This window comes from Malaclemys terrapin, chromosome 7, assembly GCF_027887155.1.
Source record: "Malaclemys terrapin pileata isolate rMalTer1 chromosome 7, rMalTer1.hap1, whole genome shotgun sequence".
Lineage (NCBI taxonomy): Eukaryota > Metazoa > Chordata > Testudines > Emydidae > Malaclemys > Malaclemys terrapin.
In genome coordinates this window covers 39,225,737-39,244,808 of record NC_071511.1, presented here as the reverse complement: position 1 = coordinate 39,244,808, position 19,072 = coordinate 39,225,737, and the positions used below count along the sequence as shown (strand labels likewise).

The following is a 19,072-nucleotide window of genomic DNA, read 5'->3' as shown; positions in this document are numbered from 1 at the left end:
TGAGGCCTAGCTCCTAAAGGGTGTCCCTTGTTTTAGGTATCAATTTAGTATTTTGAAACTGAACATGTGAACATAAGATACTGAGCAGACAGTTGGTGAAAGGTGGATACTTTTAATAAAATTATTCATTTGTCCCAAGACCTGTGGAGAAGCAGGGTAAGAAATGTGCATACACACAGTGGCTATGCAGATTTCCATAAGAGATCAGCACTCGCATCTGGGTCCAGATTTTCAAAAGAGCTCATCACGTCGGATAGCAAATTCTTTTGTAGATCTGACCATGACTGTGACAGTAGAAGCTGCAGAGCACATCTGAATATCTGGTCCTTTGTGGGTATACAAGCAATGTTGAGAGGGGAGTGGGCAATTCTGACACATGACTTATGCTGTCTTGCCTCCTGTTTTCTACAGAATCCTGCAGAAAGGAATTAACTATGGGAAAATATTGCTGTAAATATATTGTTTGAGATAATTAAACTTCACATTTGACTTTGTGATATCCAACCAATTATGTAATAATTCTTTATATGAATGTATTCAACTCCTTTTCTAATTATTATTAATTTCTCCTATCCACCTTCATTATTAACAAAAAAATAAGGATGTTTTAAATATTATTGAGAAACACAAACTGTGTGACATTGCTCTGTTACAGCTGCTCATACCCTACCCAATTAAGTAGACCTTATAAGGAAGCTTCTTTCTAAATGTTTTGGAAATATGTTTTAATTATTCCAAGGACTAAAATACTCAGCTGTACCAGCATATTTCTGTTCTGCTTCTATTTCTTGATTGTAATGCCATAATTATTCATTTTGTTGTGCAGTACCACCTGAAGCCTCAAGCATCTGTAGTTCCATTGTGTCAGGCACTATACAGCCACATAGGAAATGACAGCCTCTGCCACAAAGACCTTATGAGCTAAACCTTACCAGCAACCTTTTTGTGTCTGGCCAAATGAGAAAATACACAAATATTATATCACATGAGTCTGTAATAATTCTACAGCTCTCATATTAGTATTTTAAAAAATAAAATAAAATAAAACAAACACTTTGCCAGTGAAAGGAAGCACAAATTTGCTTTTGTTCAGATATAACACTTGAGCAAAACTTGTCTCTTTATACACACAAGGACTTTCCTGAGTAAACATTTCACAGTTGTTTGATTTGTTTGTTTGCTGCTTTGATTTCACCCCCCTCCCCCGGCTTTATTCCAGGGAAAAGCAGTGTTTTTAAATGCTGCCCAGTATTATAGAAGTGTTGCTGCACCAATATAGTTAAGTTTGCATCATGACTTCTGTTTAAAAGTTGACCTAAGTCCTCTTAAAAAATGGCACAATTAGTTGGATTCCTTTGAAATTGTTTATGCTTTAGGAGGGTGCTGGATAGGGTTAGTGTCCCAAATATGGGGGGAAAATTCAGAGGTTCATTTAACAGACCAGTTAGGTTAATGCAGAAATTCTGCTTTATATCTCTTTTTTTTTTTCCCAAAGGGTTTCACCTGTGACACTATACTGTAGCTTACAGATTTTATTTATGGTCCATGTCAGAAGGAAGCATTTATTTTGGTGATGAGGGGGAATATGAATTCTGTGAGGTGGGAATTAGAAATGCTACTAAAATGACAGTGTTCCTAAAAAATTAATCCGAGCCTTCAGAAGAGGTGGTGGCTGTGCCAGAAATTTTATATTTGATTAAGATTAGCTTTCTGTTTTTAAGAATATGATAGTTGGAACTAGATATTAAAAAATTGATCAGCTGTGAAGAAAAGTGTTGGAGACTCCAGCATGTATTACTCATTTTTATGATAGTGCACTTATGAACAAAAGGATCCCATTTTATGAATAAAAGGCCAAATAACATGTAATGCAGTACAATATTCTGATGTTTCATTTTCATCCCCTGTTTAATTTGTACAGTTTTGGATAATTGTTCAGCTTTTAAAACTCTGTTTATTGAGGTGTCAGTATCAGTGAGCAGAGCTGGCCTTAGCCTTTTTTTGTGGTGGGAAACAATTTTCACCCCAGTCACATTATATGCACAGAGCCAGCCTGAGGTTTTGGAATTTTGGGGAGGGTTGGTGATGCAACTTTTGGAGATACAACCCAAAATATCTCATTCTTCCTGTAGAAAAGTATGTGTGTGACATCTTTAAAACCCTTCCTATCTGTCCATCCCAGCCTCCTGCTACTGGAATTGGAGTCCAGCTACTTGTGCTGGGATCTGAGCACAGCTGCCAAGATTTTAAAATAAATTTTGCGAGGGATAATTATTTAAATAAGACGAAAGTCTGTGGAGACACTTGTCATGCACACACTTACTATCACCACCCGGATACTGGAGAGTTTTTGTGCATTTTGGTGGATTTGAGCAATTTACAGATCTTAACTACTGAATCATCACAACCTTCTAGTGAGTTACCTATTATTACACCTATTTTGCAGATGGGAATGTGATGGCAGAAAGGGTCAGTGCCTGATTTCAAGAGAGGCAGAACACCCGAATCTCCCATTGACTTCAACTTGAGTTATGGGCACTTCTACAAGTTAATTCCTAAGTGCCTTCGTTGACTTCTTGTCAAAGCTGTGATTAGCATGCAGGCATCTCTTATCCTTGTGCTTAGTCCACTACACCATTTTGTTTTCAACTCCATTGAGTTTCCTCAGAGAGAGATCCTGCAGGGGCCCCAGTGCTATCAGCAGCCCTTCCATGGCTGTGTACGGATCTGGGTTCCGTCCAAGTATCAAAGGACTCAAAGCCATGGTTTTCATACCAAATGGTTTGCATCACTTCACATGGTCACGGAGATCTTCAAGAAAAGAAGAATTAAAAATTCACCACCTTAAAAACTAAACAAAAAAAAAAATGCTTTAAGATTCTCCTTTTAATAGTGAGGTTCCCGTCAATTGGGGAAGGGGAAGGAACCACAGCTACAGACACTGCCACCTCTATATTTTTGGCAGTACCATTTTCTTAATTTAAAGTGATATTGTTTTAAAAGCTAGCATGGGTGTGGTGCTAAAATGTATATCATTATTATTAATTATGGTAGTGCCTGAGGGCCAATCCAAGAGTGGGGTCCCATTGTGCTAGGCACTGTACAAACAGCAATAGACAGCCCTTGCCCACAACACACACAAGCAGAGTAAACAACGTGATGGAGACAAATGTGTGAGTTTTGAGTTTTTTTGAGGGGAAGAGGGCTTTGTGCGGGGGATCAGCTAAGTGGAAGGAAAAGGGGAGTGAACGGGGCTGGGCAGGGAAGGAGAGGGTAGGAAGGGCAGGTGTGATATGAAGCGAAGGTGAAGAGACTGAGGGCAGGGGACAGGGAACAGTCAATCACCACAAGGCAGAGAAAGTCAGAACTGTCTACAATCAAGACTAGAATGTCCAAAGTTGAAAGAGCTCTCCGCCTTAGCTGATTCTGCTCCTGTTGCAGTCTTTGGCTGTCTGTTCTTTACACTTTTCCCCCTAAGTTCACATGATGGGGGAGGAAGAAAGGGTACCTTAAGGGGCAGAGTTGAGGTTAGGGGGAGTCTCTCCTGTACAGTTTTATATTATTCTGTGTGTATTTACTGGAATGTTTCATGAATGTGCTAGAATTCAAAGGCAGTGTGTTTGAATTCAGTCAATTCATGTTTGGTTTTTCTCATGACAACAGCTTGGTGAGACAGGACATGAAAGTGGCACTCATTTCTGTAAAATACTGTGTATATAAGGTTACACCCAAATTTTGTGTGCGTGGATGAGACTTTAATATGCTGCTCCACTATTTGTCATCTTATTTTATTCTCATTTTATATTTTTATATCTTGTTCTTCTTTTACATTTTTTCTCTGCATTTGTAAAATTTTAAATGCTGCCAAATGGACCTTTTGTTTTTTTGTATAATTAGACTTGAAAGGATTAGATTTTAATCAGTAAATATCAGTAAACAATTTCACCATACACACACAAACTGATGAAAAAAATTTCCATTGATGATGATGATTGAAATTTACAGATAGGCAAAGTAAGAAAAATGCTGCTTGCGAACTTATTAGTTTGATTTAAGAACACTTACTTTGTATATTTTGACATGTGATGATGATGATTTGTGTTTTAACTGTTATAAACCTTTAACTTTTTGAATCTGAACATATACTGTTAAATAATTCTGACCCCCCCATAATTTCCAGCAACTATTACATTGTTTTCAATTTTTATCTATTTACATTTTATGAAATGTATTGATATTTTCCATAGAAATTATAAAAAAAATTGAAATCTGTCAAGCCTATCTATAAATATATGCTCTGCACCAAACTTAACATTTAGTTACTGCAATAGAAGTGAACACTGAGGTGCACCATCTACTGGTAAGTGAACTCGACTACATTACCACCATCACTTAAGAGCACAGTTTTAAAAAAGAACATGTATTTTAATAAACTTTTGCACAATCCCCAAATTTCAGTAGTTGTTCATGTAAATGTTTGTACTTGCACACTAAACTTTACACAAAATGTATATATGTATATAAACACACACACGTATTTATAATGTATTACCATAGAAATTATAACCTACATTAACTTTGTATTTTGTCATGCCTGGCCTTAATCTTGTGGACTATGTAATATTTCATTTGGACAGGAAAAATAATAGAGTATGGTTGACCTTCAGCTAAAAATTCACTTCCCAAATACCACCAGCATCATGCTGAAACAAAGCATTCATGTGTAAATTAGTGTCTCATAGAAGCCTTTAATTTTTCAGGATTTCTTAGATGAGTAGGAGACATTTTGTGCTGGTTAATTCACAGATAGTTTTATTTTAAAAAAACACAAGTGCAAAATGTTCTCTTACAGTTATTTCCCATTTTATTTTTCAGATTAGAGTATTAAAATCTATCCCGTAATTATGGAAATCATCCATCCATAAAGGTTCTGATTTGCATTATCCTTATGAGTGCACATACAGTTGAGGCCTGTGATACATTTGATACATTATTTGTATTATGGGCAAAAATATAAAAATGACAGTGATAGTAATAGGTTTAAGAAGGACTGTTTGGTGCAATTTAAATAGCCATTGTTTTCAAAGACTTAGAAGATGAATAGCCAGTGTGCTTGAAATTCCATTATGCCACGAAAGCAAGTGATTTTTTTTGCCTATGTCAATGAAAAAAAACTTTAGGCTCTGATCGGGGAAAAGATTAGAAATTTCCCTGGATCCTGCTTTCATACATGGCCAAACTATTTGGAACTAATGGAGCTAAGTCAGAGGATTCAGTGTTGGTCAGAATTGCAAGTTTCTCCTGGAATGGAAACTTCATTCAAACTAGTCTCTTCACCATTCTTCTCCAACAGTTGTACACCCAGTTCTAGAGGGAGGAAAAATTAGTCTTCCTGAGTCATGTATCGTTTTGTAATGAAGACTTAGGTAATATCTGGATCAACTCTCCCTGAAGCTGCTGTTCCGCAGCAAGGGCCTTCACATAGAATACCCCTTAACAATGTGCGTTCATTTTTTTATGGATATTTTGTTGTATATTCTTGAATTGTGCACTAGTCTATGCTAAAGCCTCCTGTTATTTTTGCTCCGCTCCCCACATACACACATGCTTGTTTGCTTCATCCAGCTGTTGTGTCTTTTAAACCGTAAACTCTGTAAGGCAGGGACTGTCATTTACTATATGTTTATACAGTGACTAGCACACTAGGACTCTGACCTGGTTGACTCCTCTAAGGCTGTCTCTGCACTATGAGCTAAGGATGCGATTTCCCTGCTCGTGTTCTCATCAGGCTACCACAAGTATAAATAGCAGGGTAGCCACAATAGCCCAGGTGGTAGAAAGTTCAAACCTGCCTGAAACCAGTGAACTATCCATGCTACTGCGGCTGCATTGGTATTTATACTGTCATTAGTTCGATGAGAACTAGTGCAAATATCTGTACAGGAGCAGGGGAATCATATTGTTAGCTCATATGTAGAGACATAGCCTAAATTCTACGGTAATATATAAGGAGGGTCTTTTTCTATCCGATAGCAGATGTTTTACACCTTTTATAAATGTACGTACCAGATGAGCAACATGGTTCAAATGACCCTTCCTCCATGTATGTCCTTTTTGGACTCTCTAATGCATGTTCAGTTGATTCCACCTTGTTCAAATATGGACATGAAGGAGACATTTTGTAAGGTCCTGCTGCAGGATCAGCAGCTCTGAAATGGAAGCCTGCAAAGCATTTGACAATAGGAGCCATGAGTCTCAGAAGTGATTTCCTTCTATATCGAGTTACTATGTGGCCATTCAAATTATACAAGTATCACTGAAGACTGAGGAATTTTATATTTTATAGAATTTGAAACAACAGAGGTACAGTGTATCTGTCTAACGGCAATTGGGTAAAGATTCAATCTCAGATAAGACTTAATAGAGGTCTTATTGTTCACTTTGTGCAAAGGAATTGGGGAGCTGATCTAAGACAAAAGTTATATGTGAATAAAATTAATTGCTCTAGTAGGTGAAATTTGGGGATTGTTTTAAAGATACTTGTAAGGCGTAAATAAATTGGTGCTATCTTTTTAATCTTTACATTTAAGAAATGATGAGACAAGACAGTTGGTGCAAAAACTTGGTACAAAAGTCAGTGATATGGAATTTGATCTTCCAAGAGATATTGAGTTTAAGAATGGTTTCTAATGAATTTGCTGAAGGTTTAAGGCATTTTTTTTCTGGCACTAACAGAAATATTTAAATCAATAATTTACAGAAAGATGATGTGGGATTTCAGAAGAATTTGTAGAGGCAGGGTTCTGCAGCTAATATTGTACAGAATAATTTCTGATTTTGGCCTGAATAGTATAGTGGAGTTGTTAAAATAAAAGAAGAAAGATAGTTTAATTTGTGAAGAATAATCAGTACACAGTCTTTTTTTTTTTATGCTCAAAATACTAATCACTGTGTTCAGCACTGTTCAGAAACTAATATAGAAAGTCCCTGCCTTGATGGATTTATAATCTAAGGGTCCTATTTTGCAAACACGTAGGCATATGCCTAACTTCATTCATTCTGTTGACATACTATGGGACTACTCAGGTATGTGGTTGTAGGATCAGGCCCTTAAAGACATCAGGGTCATAACATATGGTTGAAATATTGCGTTGAGGTTTGTCCAAAATAGAGTTGCATACAGTCCAATCAACCCTTCTACAGTGGGATACCCAAACATTTTTTCTTAGTATCTCTGTCCCTATAAAAACAGGGCCACTCCAAAAGTGATTATTCTGTCTTGTAATTCTTGATTGTCCAGACGAGTCAAATGGAATGTGATCTTCTGAAAATCTGGTTCAAAAAAGTTGGTTAACAGTGCTAAATTATCAGGCTAGATCCTTTAGTTATACAATAAATAGAGCTATGCTGATTTGTCCAGCTGTTCTCTTCTATATAGGTTTTAGGGCTGTCAACTGATTAAAAAAAATAATTGCGATTAATTGCACGAGAAAAAAACAATAGAATACCATTTATTTTAAATATTTTGGATGTTTACTACATTTTCAAATATATTTTCAATTACAATACAGAATACAAAGTATACAGTGCTCACTTTATATTTATTTTTTTATTACAAATATTTGCACTGTAAAAAAACAAAAAGTTGTATTTTTCAATTCATCTCATACAAGTAGTGTAATGCAATCTCTTTATCATGAAAGTTGAACTTACAAATGTAGAATTATGTAAAAAATAACTGCATTCAAAAATAAAACAATGTAAAACTTTAGAGCCTACAAGTCCACTTATACTACTTGGTCACCCAATCACTCAGACAAACAAAGTTGGTTACAATTTGCAGGAGATAATGCAGCCTGCTGCTTGTTTACGATGTCACCTGAAAGTGAAAACAGGCAATTGCATGGCACTGTTGTTGCTGGCGTTGCAAGGTATTTACGTGCCAGATACGCTAAAGGTTCATATGTCCCTTCATGCTTCAACCACCATTGCAGAGGACATATTTCCATTAATTTTTTTTTAATTGCGATTAATTTTTTTGGGTTAATCGCTTGAGTTAACTGTGATTAGTTGACAGCCCTAATAGGTTTTTATACTGCTTTCATCACCGTAGTATGTGAGCCCCTTTAAGTAGTGCATCTGTCGCATGGTGTTTTTTCTCTTGTCCTCTCCTCAGGGAAGAAGCATGTGTAGCAGTGTGTGTTGTTTTGGCAGGATATTAGGTTTATGGTGTTTTGTTTTGAAGTATACATGTTGCTGTTTATTTATAAAAGAAAAGATCAAAGAAATGCGGGTTAAAGAAAAACTGAAAATCTGACTCAACATGGTTACCATGTATGTGTATAATCTTAAAAGATTACAACAATGGGGCAAATTTAGTTCTGGTGTAACTCCACTGAAATCATTGGAGGAATATCGGCGATTAATGGATACCAGTGCTTTCCATAATCCTTGTCTAATTTTTGAGTTTTTATTCTTAAAAAATTATTAATCTAAGACTGTACTCAGACAAGCAGAAAGTAACCTTCCTGGTGCATTGTATTCAAGTGATGGAATGCTGGAGGTGCTGCACTGAAGCTATGTTTACTTATATATGGTTACAAATGAATTAAAATCAGTTATTTTGGTGACAAAGTCTTCAGCAGTCTTCTGTTTCCTGTAGTACTCTATTTCATTCCCCAGTATAATTTCTGGCCATTCATTCTAGCTGTCTTTTCCTTACATCAGAAAAATGTGGACTTTATCAAAGGCCGACAGCTCATAAGGACCCAATTAACTCTTGTCTTGATCTTGACTGTTCCTGCAATAATTTAATGGCTATGGGCATGAATAATTTGGCTGTTCTATGAATAATATCCTTCAGGTCTGTTTAATACATTGTTTTGAAGTGTCCATTTCCTATGTGTTTTCCCCTAGAATGCAGAAGGATTTAACATGAGCATCCCCATGCCAGGTCACCCCGTGAATTTTTCTGAAGTCACCATGGAACAGGCTCGAAAGGATGTGGCACAGCTTGAACGGCTCATTGATGCTCATGATATTATTTTCCTGTTAATGGACACTAGGGAAAGTCGATGGCTTCCTGCTGTCATTGCAGCCAGCAAGCGGAAGGTACAGTAGATATGCCTTGTTAATATTCCTGTTGTCATACTGCAACTCTGACTTAATTATTTGCCATGTATGGTCAAAAGTAGTTAACAGGAACCTGCAATTGCTGACCAATCAGCTGGAATTACATCATGCCATTGCAAGAGTTTTTGCACTAGGCACTTTATCAGTAGACTCCAAGACAAAGCAGCAAGTGAGGAAAAAAGTGTGTGATGAGGGGGAATGGTAACTCCTATGTTATGAAGGAAGACTGAAAGAACGATGATGAGGGTGGAAAGTGATACAGGATGTCAAAATGTTGATAGTTGCAAATTGTATTTCCAAAGTAGATTTGTAACTTTTGAGACCTGAAGGCAAACTATACATGCAGAAAAAGTATGGATTAGCTAACACTTCATTAATAAAACAAACAAACAAACAAAAACCCCAAACCAACAACTTCTCTGTAAACTCACCCAGCAATATATAATATCTGGGTTGAGCATATCTATCTAAGGGCAGGTCTTCACTGTAGGGGTGGGGGGGTCGATTTAAGATACGCAAATTCAGCTACGCGAATAGCATAGCTGAATTCAACGTATTGCAGCCGACTTACCCCGCTGTAGGGACGGCGGCAAAATCGACCTCTGTGGCTTCCCGTCGACGGCGCTTACTCCCACCTCCGCTGGTGGAGTAAGAGCGTCAATTCAGGGATCGATTGTTGCGTCTCCTCAGATCACGATAAATCGATCCCCGAGAGGTCGATTTCTACCCACCGATTCAGGCGGGTAGTGTAGACCTAGCCTAAGGTATTTATGTAGCCCCTGTTAGCATAACATCTGGGTGTCTCACATTTGTAATGTAATTATCTTCAGACACTTTGGTAAGGAAGTATCCCCATTTTACACATGGGAAACTGAGGTACAGAGAAAGTAGATGGTTTGTCTGAGGTCACACAGGCAATCTGTGTGGAGGAGCAGGGAATTGAACCTGAATCTTTTGAGTCTCTGGCTAGTGTCACAACCACTGGAGGATATTTCTTCCCTTGAAGGCAGTGGCACTACCTGTGTAAGTGTTTCCAGGATCAGGCTCTGAGACGGTCACTCTGTGCACGTTAGTTCTTTTACAGTCAATTTACCTGAACCAAATTAAAACATACAACAGAATCAGTGAATATGAACAAGTTTATCCATAACTGCATGCTTTTAGGAATCTGTTCCTGAGTGTGATTCTTACTAGAATGTAATAAAAATTAAAATAGAGAATAGGAAACAATGTGCTCTTTTTTAGGTTAAGTGAGAGTAACTGCCTCTCTTTAACTTATGGCCCTTTACCTTTCTATTAATCATGCTCTTGAGTGTCAAACTGAGTTCAGGCGTTTCCTGAATGGAAGAATATCCTAAATCTCAGATTATAGAATCCTGCCACAAAAATTTTTCAACAAATTAATATTCCACACATTTGGTGCAGATGGGTTAGTTAGGAAACTCTTAATTGCATTGCCCTGAACATTTGATTCCTAAACTATTTTGACCAAGACTTTGTTAAAGTAAGGTGTTTACAACAACTTCTTTGTCACATTTTTAAGAGTTAATGCAAATTAAGTTTACACCTCTAAAAGATACGAAGTTGGAAAATGCACGTGTTAAGGTTTTAAAAGCATGAGAATTATACCGCATTGCACATTCCGCATATTTTGTGGCATAAATATGACATTCACAGCAATACATTGTTACAAATTAAATAAAAGAGTAAATGGAAAATGGTACATATGTATGACACAACTGAGTCTGTGTTGCTTTTGAAACATTAACTTTTTCACCGTCTGACTTTTTTTGTGAATTTTAGCTGTGCAGCCTCAACTTTGCACGAACATAATTTTTGCTTGTAATTTCTTAGTTGTTTGGTTGGTGATTTTTTTAAGAATAAGAAAGTGATTGGACAATAAGAGAGAGAATCCAGAATTGCTTGTGACACTTACAATCAGGCTTTTTGTCTTGTAAGTTCCTTGCATGTGAGCATCTCCCATGGAGTGTGCACCTGTAGACTTAACCAGACTTTCTCTGCACTTGATCATGAACATTTTTAATGGCATTTTAAAATCCTAAACCAATTAGTTCCAACCTAGCAATCCTCTGAGGATTATGTCCATATCAAGTTTTAAACATCAACCCACTTTTCTGTGGCCCTGTTTAGTAAGTGTGAGTAGAATTCTGTTTGGTGGCCACCAAGAATGGAATTTTTTAATTCTTTCATAATTAAAAATTGGTAAGATATTTTATTCTCAAAAATACAACAAAAATCACTTTAGAATAGAGCTCAAACATAAAAAAAACTCCACAAAAATTGAATTCTTTAGAAAGTTAAACATATGAACATTGGCTATTTATAATCAAGATGATGTTGCTATCTCAACAATAGCCCTGATCACTAATGAGATCTGTGCAGTTGAAACTCCATGCCTGAATGGAGCCCCATTAAAGTCATTGAAGTGCCTGAATCCTTTTATCCAGCTCCATCTTAAGGTACAGTGACTATAGGTCTGTGCCTAGGACTTCAGATAAGATTCTTATCTTTGATTTAAAAACACACTTTGTGTCTTGCCCTCATGGATGCAAAGAAAAGCTTGAAAATGTGACCAGAGTATAAGTGATGCTTGTTTGATTTTTCAGACAGCTTGAAACCATAGGTCCAAGAGACATGAACTGGTCCATTCATCTTAACACTGAAACCTGCTGCCAGCCCCTGAGGGAATCGGCCACTGAGGGAACCACACATGATGGTGTCTGGTGCCACAGACTGACTTAGTTCAAACCTGCCTCAGTCTGTGCCTGCACAAATATTTCTCCATCAGGAAACCCAGTATTTTAATTACTTTCTGTTATTGATTGCCACATGTGGTTCCAAGGTATATCATTATTGTTTTCTTTGAATTCCTAGACGACGCAGTACCCAACTGGTCACACCAAGAGCTATCGCAGGCTGAATACTGTATTTACTGATTCTGTCATTTTATCAAATAGTGTGAAGACAAGTATGTTAATATGATATGAAGATGGAGGGGAGGACATTTCTCATTTAAACAAGTCAGTTAACTAAACTGTTTTGACTTTATTGTGGGGAAGGGAAAGAATCTAAAAGCTAGAATCTGAAGAGCTGCACTATACTGTGCGGTCTCTTCCCTAGCATTTTAATGAGAATGTTGTGCTTCAAGGGACAAACTGAAGACACTTTAAAGTTAAAATAGTAGACAGACCATCAAATGTGACTCTGATCTGTCAGCTGGGGGTAAAGTCATTTATGGTCCACGCTACTGAAAAATAACAGGAATTTGATGAACCATTATGTCCTTTCATATTGGCCTGTGAGTCTTCAGGTGAAAATGAATGAGAAACTTCATGAGTTTTTGCATAATCCTCTTCCTTGATCCAGACTTTTCAGCAGTCCACACTGTGCTTTGGCAGTTATGTCCGAATTTCTCTTAGCTATTTAAATATTACACTCAAAAAACTACATTAAAAGACCATTATTAAGGTTGCAAAGTCAAGCACTCAAAAGTTAGGAAATGCCAGGATTAAGGTTGCCTGTGCAACTGCAATTTGGCAACTTGTTCATATGCATTATCACAGTCTTTAATTGCAATATCAGACTATTTTTCCCTGGGACCTCTCCCTCATTCAGTTCACAGAATGAACTGTGCTCATTAATGAGCAGCTATTCAAAAAAGTTTCACCTTGTCATTCAGTATGTGGCCCTCTGCCTTATTTACCACACACTCTTCAAACTCTGCTCTGGAGACAGAATTATTATACGCTATCCAGATTCTGTAACAAATGAAGGAAGGGTCCTAGAGACAGCAGCTTTCTTTACTATACAAACCTGATTAATCCCCAGAACAAGTCCATTTTATGCAGTGAATGAGTCCTCCCAATTTCAATATCCCTTCCTGGATTCCCCACCTAATCTCAGTGTCTGCCAGGTTCCCCGTCTCGGCCTCTTTGCTCTGACATTCCCAATTCTGTCCCCACGCTCAAGCTCTTAATCAGATCTGTCTCCCTTCTCTCTGCCTCAGTGCTTCCTGTCCTAGTCTTCTCCCTACTTCCCAATCCAATTTCATTTCCCCTTCTTCTCTCCCCCCCCCCCCCCCATCTACTGGCTCCTAGTCCAGGGGTGGGCAAACTTTTTGGCCCGAGGGCCACATCTGGGTGGGAAATTGCATTCAGAGCCATGAATGTAGGGCAGGGGGTTGGGATGCAGGGTGTGGGAGGGGGCTCAGGGCAGGGGGTTGGCGTGCAGGAGAGATTTGGGGTGCGGGCTCCGGCCTGGCCCCGCTAACCTGGAGCGCCTCCGGGGTGGCAGCAGCACGCAGCAGGGCTAAGGCAGGCTCCCTGTCTGCCCTGGCCCCGTGCCGCTCCCGGAAGAGGCTGGCACCATGTCCCTGCGGCCCCTGGTGGAGGGGGGCAGAGGGCTCCGCGTGATGCCCTCGCATGCAGGTACCTCCCCCGAAGTTCCCTGTTCCTGACCAATGGGAGCTGTGTGGGGGTGGTGTCTGCAGGCGAGGGCAGTGTGCAGAGCCCTCTGCCCCCGCTCCTTCAGGGGCTGCAGAGATGTGGTGCCGTCCCCTTCCAGGAGCGGCATGGGGCCAGGGCAGGCAGGGAGCCCGCCTTAGCCCCGTGGCACCATGGGGGTGGCAATCCCATGGGCCGGATCCAAAGCCCTGACGGGCCGGATCCGGCCTGCAGGCCATAGTTTGCACACCCCTGTCCTAGTCTGTTTCATTGCTATCCAGTCCCAGGTCCACCCTTCCCAGTCCTGATTCTTTGTCCACCCCTGCCAGCTCCAGTCCCTGTACCTAGGACTCCTTCCCCTAATCTGCTCCCTCCCTGAAGACCTGGTTCTTGTCCCCTCTGCATTCAAATCAGGTAGTGTCATCTTCCTTGCTGCCTGGGCTCAATGGGGTCATTGGGAGGACAAGCAAGATAAGCTCCCTGCTCTCAGTGCAGGTGTCTGGACCTGGCCTGGCCCACAGAAGCCCAGAGCTGCAGTTGCCGGGAATTCCTGCTCAGCCTGATGCTCAGAGTCTTTGGGGAATTTAGTTGCAAAAACCGAGAAGTCTACTGAGCATTCACAAACTGATTTTTCAAAGTCTGATAAACTTGGCCAAATTTGGGTGGATTTTCACAGGGATGGTAAAAGGTGCATCTTTGACACAAAGGCCACCCCTTGCCAAATCAAAAAAGGTCACCCAGAAGTTTTTAATATGGGCAAAACAAAGTATATTTCCCTAGCCTCATTCTTGGAGAAAGATGAGCCATTTTGGCTGAAATATTTTGAAAACACCTGACATGAAAAATTTCAGTTCAAACTGTTAAAAGTTTGGAAAAGCTATAAGCAACTGAAAACAGAGTCTTATGATGGGATATGTGAGGCAGCCTTAAAAATAGATGGTGCTACCAACCCCTACTATACTACTGGTGTTTTGAATATGGGTATTCCCTCTTATCAAAGGTCCTGTGTGCTTGATGTTGAAATGAAGTTGTAATCCTGTATTGCTTGCTGTTGAACTGGCTGTGTTGTCACAGATTCAGCATTGTGATGTCACTACACAGGATTGAGGAGGAGGAGGATAAACAATTATATACAATAAGGAAAAAATACTCGTTAGAAATGCGCACACTTTTGAAAATCATCACATTCCCAGGACAATCATTAAAATCATTGCAGAATAATAATTATTCATAATAAACAATCATCTTACTATAGTGCCAGGAAGTTCTAGTTAGAGACCAGCATTATTTTATTTATTTTTCTATTTAAATTAAATATAGGTTTATTTTATAAGATGAATGTATTTAAAATAAATGTGAAATTATTACAACATATGCCAAGGCCTAAACTTACTATTATCTATTTAAATCATTTAAATAAAATAACAAATTTTAAACAGTATATGTTTGCTGCTTAAGTTTTAAAGAAGGATTAGACCACTGAACTGGTGGAAGTCACTGGCGAAGGATCTGGAACCAGAGTTTTTTGAAAACTAGCTTTTGATAGCAGTTGCCTCTTCTGCAGGTGCAGAGAGAATATTTTCTTCACTTCATTTTATTCAACTAGTTCAGTTCAATGATTAGTTCATTGAAAGTTAAGAATAAATTAAGAATTGAAAAAGCAGGAAAGCTTGTTTTCCTCTCCAAATATATGAATAAAAACTAGGTGTGAGAGGGTGAGATCTACTAGTTCTAAAATCTTGAAGGACATATTGACCAGAAACAATCAGTTCAATTCACTAACTTCAGATAATACTTCCTTTGTTTAATAAATCAGTTAGTTTTAAATGCAAAACATGTTTTGATAATTACTTTTCTTCTATATCCAGGATATTTAAGGTACTTCTATATAACTGATAAAAACAATTTTAAATGCTTTTTGTGCATTTTTAATCGAATTCAATTTCTATCTGAATAGAACTTGGCACAAATAATGAGTAACAAAATTAATCATCATCTAGTAAATAAGAAATGTATCATTTACCATTTTCTAACATAAAAATGTAAAAATTAGGAATCTGAAATGTAAATTAAGCTACATAATTGCTTAAATAAAATATGCACCTGGTTAACATAACGAAGCATGAAATTTAGTGTAAAGGCTATATTTTGTTGCAAATCAACATGTTTTTCTGATTACCAGCCAATGAGAATCCTCTTTTCTTAAGGAAAATAACTAGAATATACAAATGCAAAACACTATTAAAATCAATGATTTAAATCAGTGTCCTACTTTTTGATTTAAATCATAATTAAAATTGATGAGTCAAATCACTTTGATTTAAATCATGTCACCCTGATACAAATATAGAATGTTTTAACACTGGCCATCTTTTCCTGAGGGCTCAAATCCCACTAAATAACTCGCATTATATTTACAATAATATACTGCAAATTGGTGAATTGCTTTTAAAACTGCCCATCTAGAGTGGATAACATTACAGTACTTTGCTTGGCTTCACAGTATGCCTTTCAACATGCTAATTGTGCAATTAACTTTACATCCTGCTATGTCTCATCCATATTTTTAGTTAAACCTGCTGGTCTAGTTGTTGAACCTATAATCAGTCCTATTACAGGCATAATGGGTGTTTTCCCATATCCATGTAGATATTTCATTTTTCATATTCAGTTCCATGCCCAAGTAAATCCCTGTCACATGCTTTGAGGAGAGGATAGAATTGTGTGTTTCTTCTTAGAGTGCTTGTTCATGTCCATTCCAATTATGTGTGCGTGTGTTGCGTGCACGAACGTCGGAAACTTTTTCCCTTAGCAGCTCCTGTTGGGATGGCAGAAGAGACCCCTAGAGTGGCGCCCTTATGGCGCTGTGTATAGTACCCTGCCAGCCCAAACCCCCTTCAGTTCCTTCTCTCAGTCTGTGGCAGCATTGAAACGTGCTCTCTTGCTTGCGAGTGATCCCTTAGCAATCTAGTTTTACCAGTTAGACAGTTTGTTGTTAGATACACCTCTACCCCGATATAACACGAATTGGGATACAACGCGGTAAAGCAGCACTCCGGGGGGCGGGGCTCCACGCTCCAGCGGATCAAAGCACATTAGATATAACGTGGTTTCACCTATAACGCGGTAAGATTTTTTGGCTCCCGGGGACAGCGTTATATCTGGGTAGAGGTGTAGTTAATAAGTTAGTTAGGTACAGTTTAGTTAGAGGTGACTGGGATTTAGTTTCAGCCAGCAGCCTGGGGCTGCGGGGCATGCCGCAAGCCCAGGGGTTTAAAGCTTGCATTATCTGCCGCAAGTCTGTGCTCAACATCGACCCCCCACGACTCCTGCCTTAGGTGTCTGGGGGAGGCACACCAGGTCGAGTGCTGTAAAATTTGCAAGGCCTTTTAGCCTTGCACTAAGAGAGAAAGAGACTTTCATCTTAAGCAGCTGCTCGTGGAGGCTGCATGTACCGCCTGGTACTGGGCCCAAGCTCCTCGGTGAGAAGTGCCCCGGCATCGGTGCACGATTTGGCACCGGGCTCTAGAGATCTCCCACACTGTAAATCCCTGGCACCGAGACTACCAGCTCCTGCACCACTTAAGCTCCCTGGCACTGGCCAAGCGCCATAAGAAAGGGGAAAGAGGACGCTCCCCTGAAAGAACAACCAAGACACTCAGAGAGGCTCCTACAGTTCAGAGACGGATTCTGTTTCCCCATCAGGAGCCGGCACCATTGAGTTTGGCACCCAGCAACTTCAGCACAGACCAATGTCTAGAGGAGGTCTTGGGAACCCCCCCTCCGTGCCTGACATATGAGGCTGCAAAGGGCCTCTTTGACCTGTCGGCGCCCAATCCCCTCCCATGCAGAGAGAAGCCTCTGGCACCGCCCAGACAGGTGCCGTCCAGAGGGAAACCGGCAATGGTGAGCCATTCAAGGTCACCGATCTGGCACCACTCACGGCACCGCTTCCGTTTGAGCTCACCACAGCCCCACTCCCTGGCACCGGCAACCCCACATGAGCTTATGGCACCGGATGAAGAAGGTACCACTCCCTATCCCGATCCTCTCGGCACCAGTCCCCGGCCCGCACCTCTCGGCACCCCATGGTGGCTCAAGAATCATCGGCACCGCCTTGGTCCTCCCCCTCCCCCTCCTCAGACTCTGAAGCCAACTCAGGCCACTTGAGTTATAGCAGGCACCGGACCAAGAGCAGTAGAGTCCCACACAGCCTGGCAGCCGCAGTGGCTGCCTCTGAGACAGGCCTTGTGGCGTCCAAAAGGGCTACTATTACCAACAACAGGGCACATTTTCTAGAGCCTCCAGGTGTCGGTGCACTCAGTGCGACGCCACTTAAGGTTGCCATATGAACGCACCTCGAGGGCAAGAGAGACCACGCTCTCTAGACCAATCTTGGACCCCCACCAGAGCAGCCAACAGAGGCAGGTCCATTGCCCGCACCACTACCGAGAGACACAACCCCAAGACCTCAGGAGGCATAGTCTGCCTCTCAAGAGGCGACAGCCTTACAGGCCCTGACATGGCCCAGGACTATGGGAGATTACAGGAGGGTCAGGACGAGGGCAGCCATCCTCAGCACATGTCCTCATCCTCCCCAGATGAAGCAGTGGTGGGAACATCTGTATCAGGACCCCCACCTATTGACCACAGGGTCCATCAGGAACTTCTCTGCTGAATTGCCCTTAATATGGGCCTTCAGGTGGAAGAGGCCATCAAGCCTGAGGATCTGATGGCTGATATCCTGGCTCCAGAAGGACCCTCAAGGGTAGCATGGCCACTGATCAAGGCTATCCAGAGTAATTATAAGACAATCTGGAAAACCCCGGCTTCTATTACCCCGACGGCCAGGGGAGTGGAGAGAAAATACTTTGCCCTATCTAAGGGCTATGAATTCTTGTTCTCCCACCCTCCACCCTGCTCCCTGGTAATGTCAGCCATAAAGGAGAGAGAACGCCAGGGTCAGCAGGCCTCAGCACCAAAGTCCAAAGGGACCAAACGATTGGACCTCTTTGGCAGGATGGTCTACTTCTCGGGAGACCTGCAACTCAGGGTAGCCAACCAACAGGTCATCCTTAACAGACACAACTTCAACTCTTGGAATGCTCTGTCCAGGTTTAAGGATCGCCTGCCGCAGGATTCTCATGCAGAGTTTTCTGTGCTAATTGAGGAAGGAAAAACAGTAGCCAAGACATCTCTGCAAGCCTCCCTCGATTCAGCTGACTCTGTGGTCAGAACCATATAATCAGGAGTGGTTATGAGGCGTTCAGCATGGCTATAGGCATCAGGCCTCCCTCCCGAGATCCAAAACACATTGCAAGACCTCCCTTTCGAAGGCTCTGGCCTCTTTTTGGAGCAGACTGACTCCAGGCTGCATAGCCTCAAGGATTCCAGGGCTGCAATGAAATCCCTGGGAATGCATACACCAGCAACCCAGAGGAAGACCTTCAGGCCTCAACCTCCTCAGCAAAGGCAAT

The 19,072-nt window shown here is 40.5% G+C and overlaps 1 protein-coding gene across 5 annotated transcripts in view; it reads left to right on the top strand.

Annotated features, from left to right (window-relative positions):
- The window catches only part of ATG7 (autophagy related 7), a 283,728-nt gene that overhangs the window by 30,847 nt on the left and 233,809 nt on the right, over positions 1 to 19,072 (top strand). For all 5 annotated transcript variants that reach the window (XR_008445692.1, XM_054035053.1, XM_054035054.1 and 2 more), the window contains exon 13: positions 8,917 to 9,111. Coding sequence is in view for 4 of the 5 variants with exons in the window: in XM_054035053.1 (XP_053891028.1) it covers positions 8,917 to 9,111 (195 nt within the window). In the remaining variant the exon portion in view is untranslated. The remainder of the gene's footprint in view (positions 1 to 8,916; positions 9,112 to 19,072) is intronic.